This window comes from Nematolebias whitei, chromosome 23 (genome assembly GCF_014905685.2).
Source record: "Nematolebias whitei isolate Nwh7 chromosome 23, NemWhi1, whole genome shotgun sequence".
NCBI classification, from domain to species: domain Eukaryota; kingdom Metazoa; phylum Chordata; class Actinopteri; order Cyprinodontiformes; family Rivulidae; genus Nematolebias; species Nematolebias whitei.
Genome location: NC_056520.1, coordinates 11,882,622 through 11,893,542, shown reverse-complemented (window position 1 = coordinate 11,893,542; position 10,921 = coordinate 11,882,622). Strand labels below are relative to the sequence as shown.

The following is a 10,921-nucleotide window of genomic DNA, read 5'->3' as shown; positions in this document are numbered from 1 at the left end:
GAAAGAAAAGCTTTGCAGAGAGTGGTGAAGGCTGCACAGAAGTCTGTTGGAGTCAGTCTCCCCACCGTCACAGACATCTACACCTCCAGATGCAGGAAGAGGGCCACCTGCATCATGAAGGACCCCACTCACCCAGCACACACACTTTTTGTCCCACTCCCCTCAGGAAGGAGGTTAAGGAGCATTAAGTGTAGAACCACTAGACTGAGGAACAGCTTCTACCCTGAGGCTGTTAGACTCATGGATCTCTAACCAGAATAATCACTGTGAGGAATCACATCATGTTGCTGCTGATCTGTTTCATGTTGCTGCTGATCTGTTTCATGTTGATGTGTTCATGAGTGCTCATCTGCTCACACAGACTCATGTTCGTGCTGCTGTTGGACATAATGTTTTTATGCCATTAGTGCTTAGTGTATTATTTAGTAGATGTTTTTCTTAATTCATGTCTTAGATCTTATTACTGTTTTTCTTATACATTTTATTGTTGGATGTAACTGGGACCCTGTGTACATAATCTCATTCCACCACATGTACCACATGAGATGCGAATGACACACCTCTCTGAATCTCTGAGATGATTCTTGTTACTGGTGTTGTGTTCGTTTCATTAAGACTCATACCTTTTGTTTAAGTCCTCCATGTCCATAACTCCTGCGTAATGTGTAGCAGAGGACATATTGATGATTCTGGTGCAGCAGCTCTGACTTCCTGACTTCTTCAGCACTTCAAGCAGCAGGTTGGTCAACAAGAAGTGACCGAGGTAGTTGAGGCAGAAGTGGAACTCGAAGCCATCTTCTGTTTTTCTCTCAGAAACCAGCATCGTTCCGGCTGCGTGAAAAAGACCACAAGCAGGAGGGGAGGCTCAGTGCCATCTTTCTATCCTCTCTGAATGAGGCAATAAATGTAAACAACTGTTTTAGGGTTCAGTTAAACATGCAGAACCTCTGGGTTTTTTCTGTTTTGAAGGCATTAGAGCAGATGTTCTGAGTTGGGGTTCTGTGGAAAGGTTTTGAATAGTTACCATTGTAGATAGCACTTTGACTGGACAGATAAGCTAAAGCCTAGTAAGAACTGGGTCTACACCAAAGAGTCAATTGTTGTGTCAAGTATACTTAATGGAAGAAATATGAAATTCCATCCAAACGAGCTACAGATACCCAAAGCTCTCTGCTCCTACAAATAACCCAAGTATTTGTTTTTGGTCTGCGAGAGGAAACCGGAGTACCCAGAGAAAACCCACGCATGCACGGAGAGAACACGCAATCTCCACCCAGAAAGGTGCCAGGCCGGGATTTGAACCGGCAACATTGTCGCTGAGAGGCAACAGCTCTACCAACTGTGCCACCATATAACAAGCCCAAATGTATATTTTATAAATAAAATTATTGTCTGTTTATTCTTATTTTTCTTGATTTTATTCATTATTTAGTTGTATTGTTATCTGGTTTGAATATAAACAACTCATTTTGTTTTAAATGTGCTTTGTAATTTAAAAAAAAAGCAGCGAAACATGGTACTTCCTGCAGAAATATATTTATGTTGGCATACCTTCAGTGCTTAATTTGAGCTGGATCCTGCCAGAACAGAATCTGGGAACTCTCTTATTTTGACAGGGTGCGCTCCGGTAACTGTTTGCTTGGATCCAGTAACTCTCAAGATTACTAATAATAAAGTTATGAACATCATGAACAAATATGTCTGCCTTGAACGAATAAAACCTGTATTGGGATATGTAAACTGAAAATAATTACGTAAACACTCATTTTAAACACAACAGCCACAGACGAGCATACGAGTAGTCCGTTCAAGTAGCATTTCCGCGTCTACCCATAAAAAAATCTCCGTCCCTAAAAGAGTGGTGGGGGAGAGTGCTGAGCTAACTAGGCAGTCGTATGCGGGCAGGAGCTCACAGCCGCAGGTAGACGCCTCAAGTCAGACAACAACGAGCAAGGACAGAGTCAGGCTTGGTTCCAGGTTTGGACTTACTTGATGGTTCCATCAAGTGAAGGGGAGTGGGGGGAGGATGCTTGACGGAAGCGGAGTGTTTACAAATGTAGGTAAACGTAGATGTTTGACAACCTGTTAAAATACACCAAAACGCAGGAAATCATATCTACTTTATTCAAAATTTTCTGGGGGAGGAACCTGCCGTCCCGTCCGCTATTTGCGTTCCGGCACTGATCGATTTACAAATTAAGCCCTGCATACCAGTGTACTTCAAAGTTGGTATAAGAGCAAAAGTTTAGAAAAGAGCATTTCTAAAAATGAACTAAACTTTATTAAACGGAGCTACCTACTAAGGATGGGTAGTGATTTTTGAATATTCAAAGTCTATTATTAGAATTCAAAAAAATGAATGCAGCCGTCTTGTTTTCTTTTAATACCAACACATGGTAGCTACGCACCAAGTTGGTACAATAATTACCATTCACTCCATTCCAAAATAATGTAAAACTCAAACAGACACAGTGTCTGTTTTTGGTGTATTTTATTTTGAAAGAAAAATAACGTGGAAACTATGGTTATGAGTGAGCTTAGCTATTTTTTTTTTCCTTTCCAGAATATGGGCATATACTTCAAATTTGACTCATTGTATCAGTGAAAATGAAGGATTATAAATATCCTCAACTAGCAGGATTAACAGCAGTATGTCTTTGTACCTGAAGCCTCCGTTTGAGTTTTTCAGCTGCAGGACTTGACGGAAGAAACCTTTAACTCACCACAAGTGCAAACTGTGTGGACACAATCATTTTTAGGCAAAAACAAGAAACAGGGTATGGTGCTAAATTATAAAGGCATCAACTGAGCTTTGTTCTTATGCTTTTTCGGATTAAAAAAAAGTTTTCGTGCTGACACTTGTCTTCTATTAGTTAGTCCTGCATGAGTGAATGATTAAATAAGTAACACTTTGTGAAAAGCAAGAAATGCTACATGTTGGTCTTATATGTAGAATGATGGCTGGGGTAAAGAAATCGGGGCTTTTAATATGAAGTGGTTTTGCTAAAACTGCCCATTCCTATTTTCTTCAAAAGCTAAAGTAATAATTTCTCATAAGCTTTCCACAGAATCTATTTTGAGCGCTTTTCTTTTAAAACAAAGACCAAAACCACCAAAGCTACCTGGTTTTGGTGAAGACAATCCTCATCCTGGAATAAAAATCTAGCTCAGAATGTAAAGAGGACGTGTTTTGAAAGGATATGGACAAACGTGGACACCCTACCGTTGTTAATCAGAACATGGAGAGGCAGACGTCTGTCTCTGAACGTCTGCACAAACTGCCTCACCGATGTCAGGGACGTCAGGTCCAAGAAGACAAACTCAGCTTTAAGCAGAAGAACAAACGTTAGCACTGAGACGGTAGACAGAATTATGCTGCGAACAGTTGAAAGTGAAGAAAATATACAACCCCAATTCCAAAAAAAAAAGTTTGGGATGATGTGTAAAATTTCAATAAAAACTGAATGAAACGATTTGTAAATCTCATGAACACACTTTTTAGTCACAATGGAACATATGAAACGTATCAAATGTTGAAATTAATAACTTGTACCTTTTTTTTTGAGAAAAAAAAAACTTTTCTTTTGGCTGTTTCCTCTTCAGGGTTCAGTACAGCGAGTCATCCTCCTCCAACTCAGTCTGTCCTCACTCCAACTACCTCCACGTCCTCTCTAACTGCATCCATATATCTCCCCTTTGGCTTTTTCCTGGCAGCTGCATTTCTAACATCTTTCTACCAGTATACCCACTGTCCCTCCTCTGGACATGTCCAAACCCTCTCAGTCTCTAACTTTATCTCTCAGTTGTTCAACCTGTGCTGTACCTCTGATGATCTCGTTCATAATCTTATCCATCCTTGTCACTCCTAAGGAGAATCTCAACATCTTCATTTCTGCCACTTCCAGTTCTTTCTCCTGTCTTTTTGTCAATACCACTGTCTCCAGACCATACAACATAGTTGGTCTCATCACTGTCTTGTAAATTTTTCCTTTGACCTTTGCTGACACCCTTTTGTCACAAATCACTCCTGAAAGTTTTCGCCATACACTCCATCCTGCCTGGACTCTCTTTTTCATCTCGTTAACACACTCCCCATCTTCCTGGACAGTGGATCCCAAGTACTGTATTTTCCGGCGGACACGTCGCTCCGCCCTACAAGTCGCACCAGTCCATATTTGTCTAATGTTGCGTTTGGAGCTGACTGCGGGTCGTCAGTCACTGCAGCTAGCTACGGCTAGCCGTGGGCTTTAGGCTTCCTCTCTGACCCTGGACCCCCAGCCAACCCCCACCGCTTCCCCCGGCTCGAATCTCCCTCAGAACAGGCAACTCTCATTATCAATAAATCAAGGAGACATCAATTAAGTTTTACCAATTGTATTAAAATCAAGGCAGGAAAAGGTTACAGTTTTACAGCGCTGGACTCTCCGGTCTGTGACGCGTTCACAAGACCCGAAAGAGCCCCTATGTCCCGTGTCATTACTAATTTATAGGGTCCTAAGACTCCGCCTTCGCAGAAGGGGATCTCAACCTGTCAGTGTATGAGGGGGCGTGACTAAGTGTGATCTCAGTGGATCTTATGTGGTTATGACGTGTTCGGAAATATGAGACGGTGCTCCAAAAGCCTTTCTGCGTGATGTGGCAAGCAGATTAAACTATTCCTTGACAGATATTGAATCCCAGGGCGACTCTTTTTAGAGTGGCTGGCCCAGTTGAACCCAGTCAGAACCGGGCCACAATTTCATTATAATCCCGTCTCTGAGCAGATCAAAACCATAGGACCAGTCTAGATAAGAAATATCTTAACACTAATAAAGTGGAAAAATCCATAAATATGCCGCTTCGCCGTATAAGTTGCATGTATTATGCGTCACCGCTGACGCGTTGCGTTTGTTACGCATCACCGCTGACAACCCAGAAACGTGGGCCGGTGTTGTGCCAAAAATCGATGGCCTGCCAAATGGCGACTGCGGGAGCGTGCACGGGAGGACTTTAACAAGAATTTAACAAGATTAACACTTAAAAATAGCAAAGATGTGACTCAGTCTAACTTTTACTTAATAAATGCACTTTAATGGTCAAATTAGCTGCATTTCGCCGGGGCGGTGCAGCGACATTTGACGGTTCCAAGCAATGAGCGGAACGAAGGTGGGGCCACTTAGGCAAGCCAATTGAGTCATTAATAGCTGGTGAAGATTCTCAGTCATCCAGGATATGGTCAATTCAAAAAAGCTGAAGAAAAAAATAATAAAGTATAAAGTATAATAAATAAAGTCCAGTTGTTTTTGTCTTGAACTTTTTCCAATTTGTCATTATTGCCATGTTTACCCATTACATGATACAACGGCATGCCATACTGCTACTACTACTCTGCTGCCATCAAGTGGATGAAACTGCTCCTTTTTTTTTCCAGTCAGAATGAATGAAAACAGTCATATCTCAGCCAAAAATTGGTTTATAAATCTGGGCAAAAAATCCATAAATATGTCGCTTCGGCCTATAAGTCGCAGGGCATGTAAATTATGCAAAAATATGTGACTTATCGGATGAAAAATACAGTACTTGAAGTCCTGCACCTTTGTGACCTCTGCTCCTTGTAGCCTCACCGTTCCACCGGCCTCCCTCTCATTCACACACATGTACTCTGTCTTACTACGGCTGACTTTCATTCCTCTTCTTTCAAGTGCATACCTCCACTTCTCCAAGTTCTCTTCCACCTGTTCCCTGTTCTCACCACAAATCACAATGTCATCTGCAAACATCACAGTCCACGGGGATTCCTGCCTGACTTCATCTGTTAGTCGGTCCATCACCAGAGCAAACAAGAAGGGGCTCAGAGCCGATCCTTGATGCACTCCCACGTCCACCTTGAAGCTATGTCACTCCTACAGCACATCTCACCACTGTCCTGCTGTCCTCATACATGTCCTGTACCAGTCTAACACGCTTCTCTGCCACTCCAGATTAAGGCAACAAGATTGCTTATGTCTGTACTAAACACAGGTTTCTGTAGATTTCTATTCTCTAATGAGTTTTAAAAACTGAAGCAATTGATTTTAACTTGTAATCTTCACTGCTGTGCATAATTGATCCCAAATTATTAAATGAAAGCTCCTGGTTCAACCTTGGCTGTGGTGAAAAACAGAGACAAATACAATTACCTTTTCCTTCGCTGCACTCTTCATTTATCCTCCTGACGGCTGCAGAACCTTCTTCTCTTTCGTTCCCAGCTGGAGATGATGGAGATGACAGAGAGGCACAGCGACGTTCAGCTGGTAATCCACTCGAACTAAACTCTGCTGCCTTCACTCACTCAGGACATTCATCTACACCCTAAAACTAAATACCATTCAAGTTTAAAAACTTTGTATAAACTCTTATGTACAATTTTATTGTGTACCCACAATGGGTGGGGAGTGATGGCGCAGAGGTTAGAGAAGGTGGGCTTGTGACTGGAAGACTGCCAAACTGTCAAACTGGTTCAAAACCAAAAAAAGTCCATGCTCAATAATCCAGGAAAACAATCCAACAATTTTCAGTCAGGTCATCTGGACTGTGAAGGTGAAACGTTTCAGAAAAGAAAAAAGAAACTGTCCAGATGAACTGACTGAAAATTGTTAGATTGTATACCTGGATTATTGAGCATGGACTTTTTTTGTTTGGGTCATGTCAAGGTCCATGTGTCGGACTGTCTGTGAGCAAAATATCTCATGAACCACTGCGTGGGAAGTAATCAGTGGGTGTACATCTACAATCGATAACCTTTTGAAGTCAATTCAATTAAAAATGACTGCCACAGCTAACAAACTGTAAAAAACCCAAAAATGGCTCTCACTTAAATTTACAGATATTGAGCTAGATTTTTATTTTGTTGAAAGTCGTTCACAACATTCTCCTGTGACAATTTTCACAAGATCTTGTTAGAACACAAATGTAAGAGCCAAAATGACTTAAGTGTTGTGTTGTTTATGGTGGCACAGGTGTGAGGGGCGTGGTCACATAACTGTTCAATCGTCTTGGGCCTTCTTTGTCGCACCTTCCTCTTTATGATGCGCCAAATGTGCTCTATAGGTGAAAGATCTGGACTGCAGGCTGGCCATTTCAGTACCCGGATCCTTCTCCTACGTAGCCATGATGTTGTGATTGCTGCAGAATGTGGTCTGGCATTATCGTGTTGAAAAATGCAGGGTCTTCCCTGAAAGAGATGACGTCTAGATGGGAGCATATGTTGTTCTAGAACCTGAACATAGTTCTCTGCATTAATGGTGCCTTTCCAGACATGCAAGCTGCCCATGCCACAAGCGCTCATGCAACCCCATACCATCAGTGATGCAGGCTTCTGAACGGAACGTTGATAACAACTTGGGCTATCCTTGTCCTCTCTGGTCCGGATGACATTGCGTCCCAGTGTTCCATAAAGAACTTCAAATCGTGACTCATCTGACCACAGAACAGTCTTCCATTTTGCCACACTCCATTTTAAATGGCCCCTGGCCCAGTGCAAACGTCTGAGCTTGTGGAGCTTGCTTAGAAATGACTTCCTCTTTGCACTGTAGAGTTTCAGCTGGCAACGGCAGATGGCACGGTGGATTGTGTTCACTGACAATGCTTTCTGGAAGTATTCATGAGCCCATTCTGTTATTTCCTTGACAGTGGCATTCCTGTTTGAGGTGCAGTGACGTTTAAGGGCCCGGAGATCACGAGCATCCAATAGAGTTTTACGGCCTTGACCCTTACGCACAGCGATTGTTCCAGATTCTCTGAATCTTTTGATGATGTTATGCACGGTTGATGATGATAATTAAAAGTCTTTGCTATTTTACGCTGGGTAACACCATTCTGGTATTGCTGCACTATCTTTCTGCGCAACAATGGTGGAATTGGTGATCCTCTTACTATCTTGGCTTCTGAGAGACACTGACACTCTGAGAAGCTCTTTTTATACCCAATCATGTTGTCAATTGACCTAATTAGTGTTAATTGGTCTTCCAGCTGTTCGTTATATGCTCAATTTCCTTTTTCCAGCCACTTATTGCTACTTGTCCCAACTGTTTGGGGATTTGTTGACACTGTGAAATTTTGAATCAACATATTTTTCCTTTAAAATGATACATTTACTCAGATTAAACTTTTGATCTGTCATCTATGTTATATTACGAATAAAATATTGACATTTGCCATCTCCACATCATTGCGTTCAGTTTTTATTCACAATTTGTTTAGTGTCCCAACTTTTTTGGAATCCGGTTTGTACTAGATGAATATACGTCATTGGCCCAGCTCTTCTTGAAGGCAGGTCTAACGTTACTTGCTCACTTTGCAGTGATTCAATGGACCAACTCCGCTCTCGCTATTGGTTACTTCCAAACTAACGAACAAATAAAAAAAAAAGTGCAACATAAATGTAACTTGTAACGCAACGCATTATAGAAATGTAGTGTAGTAGAAAGTACATATACTTGATGTAACATGTAGTGGAGTAAAAGTCGAAAGTACCCATGTTTAACTCTACTTAAGTAAAGTACAGATACATAAAAAATGTACTTAAGTACAGTAATGAAGTACTTGTACTTCGTTACATCCCACCACTGCTCAGCATGGATCATTGGAGATGCGTCACAGAGCAATACTCAGCCGGCAGCGACTTTATTTTGTGGATCGAAGTCGCTACATTTAGTCAATAGAAAAGTTAGCAAAAAACCCTGCTATAATACTACACTATAAAATTAAATAATAAATACTAATACTACAATATATATAAAAATAATTAAAGTACAGTCTGAAAAGAAGCCTACCTATGATCACATGCATGCCAAGGCTTGTTAGATGTTTTGCCGTCTCATAGCCCATTCCTCTGGTCCCACCAGTCACTATGGCAACCCTTCCATTTTGTTTGGGCAGGACTGCACAGAAAGAGCGAGAAAATAATGAATGTTTCAATTCATCAATGTTGTCAGATCGTCTGGACGTTTTTTTTGTTTTTTTTTAAGCCGAGATGTTTCATCCTTCATCCAAAGAACTTCTTCGATCTGTGGAGCCACCAAACCAAACTGATTCCCACAACAACAGCTTACTCCATAGTGGAAAAAAACAGTTTGCTGGTACTAAAATGGCCTCTGGGACCCACCCTCTTCCCTGTCAACTCCTCTGAGACAGTCATGCCAAAGTGGTTCAAAACACCAAAGTTCATGCTCAATGATCCAGGTATAAAATCCAACAATGTCCAGTCAGGTCACCTGGGCGGTTTCTTTTTAAAAGCCATCCAAGATGACCTGACTGAACATTGATGGATTTTATACCTGGATTATTGAGCATGAACTCTGGAGGGTGTTTAATTCAAGTTTCAATTATCACTTGGGTATAGGTCTGTCATGATAACAAATTTTCCCAGGCGACTGTCTCAGAAAATATTGCGATAAACAATAATATTGTTTGAAATTTGACAATAATTACTAATTATTGACAAATTTAAGAAGAAATGTTGGTTCATTTTTGTGTGTAGTACCTTTCGTTGACCACTGAATGGCAGTATAAGACTATTTGAACCAAAAGATGGATAGTGAGTGAGCGAACAGCGTGTCTCTAAGATAAATGGGAGGGAGGCCAATTGACGTGACATGGCCTGTCTCTCCTTCCTGTTTTTCGGTTCTCAAAATGGTGGATGCTCAGTGTGGTTTCAGCTCGTTGGCATAGCATTTGTCACATAAAGCTTTTAATAAAAATAAAAAAAAATCAGTAAACAAGTTCTCAGCTTCTTTTGGCAGAGAAAAACTTTTTAGACAAAGGCACGGGTTTCAACCGCTAATTTTGAAGCTTTGACCAGACGGAGGTTTTTTTCCCCCTGAGGTCGGCCTGTTAGCTTAGCTCGTAGCTTAGCTTCTCAGCTTAGCTGCTTTTAACGATCCAAATACTTGATTTTAGACAGTTAAAACAAATTTTAAAGAGAAATGAGAAAGGGAGGTTTCAGTGAAGAGCACGGGAGTTGAGCCTTTTGTCATCCAGTGTCTTCAGTAGAAAGTGAGAGACGCAAAGAAACGATAAAGCCGATAAACGAAAATTAGGTCGATAACTTTAATTTATCATACGATTAATTGCTTTATCGTTTATCGCAACAGGCCTACTTGGGTACAAATTTTCTGTTTGAGTTGACATTACAGAATAAGCCAGTTCCTGGTCCTGAAAATGAACCAAAACTAAAGCAGCTGGCCTCATCGACTGTAAATGACTCTGCCAATGGTGGGTTCAGTAAGTTCGACAACTTTTTGTTTGACTTTTTATGTTGCAGTACATTAGTAGAAGTGTTCAGATCCTTTACTTAGGACTGCATTGATGCAAACAAACACAAAAACCCCAGAATTATGACAGACGCAAGTCTGTTCACTAGGACGGCGGGGATTTTCAGACATTTTTCTTTGTAAATCTTTTCATGCTCAATCCATTTTAATGAGGATGTGGGAAAATCCCACCTACGCACTCACAAACAACCATGAAGTCAATTGATCTGGGTCTAGTCTAATAGCAGCCACTCTTTGTTTTTGTTTTTTTGGCTTCAACCTTCTGGTGTGTCGGTCATCCATTAGTCGGGCTTCATTTTTTGCTACAGTGGTGAAAGATCTAGAATATCCCCCAGCCCACATTAAGCAGCATTCTTTGACAGATTTAGAGTATAAACCTCAAATCTCCCTGAGCACAGTCGTCTGTTTGTTTCTCCCTGAAGAACATTAGTAATTTATCTGCCAAACATACATACAGATGTAGTGTTGACGTGTAAAATAAAGCTTTCAAAACATCTGCTGCATACTTTTAAAATACTATTATCGCCCTTTAATAATTATCGTGCTGCAGCCTGAACAGCTAGAAATTTGGAAAAATTATTTGCGGGTTATGTACAGCTCCTGACACGAGTTACGGTAAAAAAAAAAAA

The 10,921-nt window shown here is 41.0% G+C and overlaps 1 protein-coding gene across 1 annotated transcript in view; it reads right to left on the bottom strand.

Annotated features, from left to right (window-relative positions):
- dhrsx (dehydrogenase/reductase (SDR family) X-linked) overlaps positions 1–10,921 on the bottom strand; it is a 24,816-nt gene that overhangs the window by 10,463 nt on the left and 3,432 nt on the right. Inside the window, exons 2-5 of the mRNA XM_037696394.1 lie at positions 8,793–8,900; positions 6,159–6,227; positions 3,224–3,325; positions 624–831 (exon numbers count right to left, since the gene is read on the bottom strand). Of these exons, the coding sequence (XP_037552322.1) occupies positions 624–831; positions 3,224–3,325; positions 6,159–6,227; positions 8,793–8,900 (487 nt within the window). The remainder of the gene's footprint in view (positions 1–623; positions 832–3,223; positions 3,326–6,158; positions 6,228–8,792; positions 8,901–10,921) is intronic.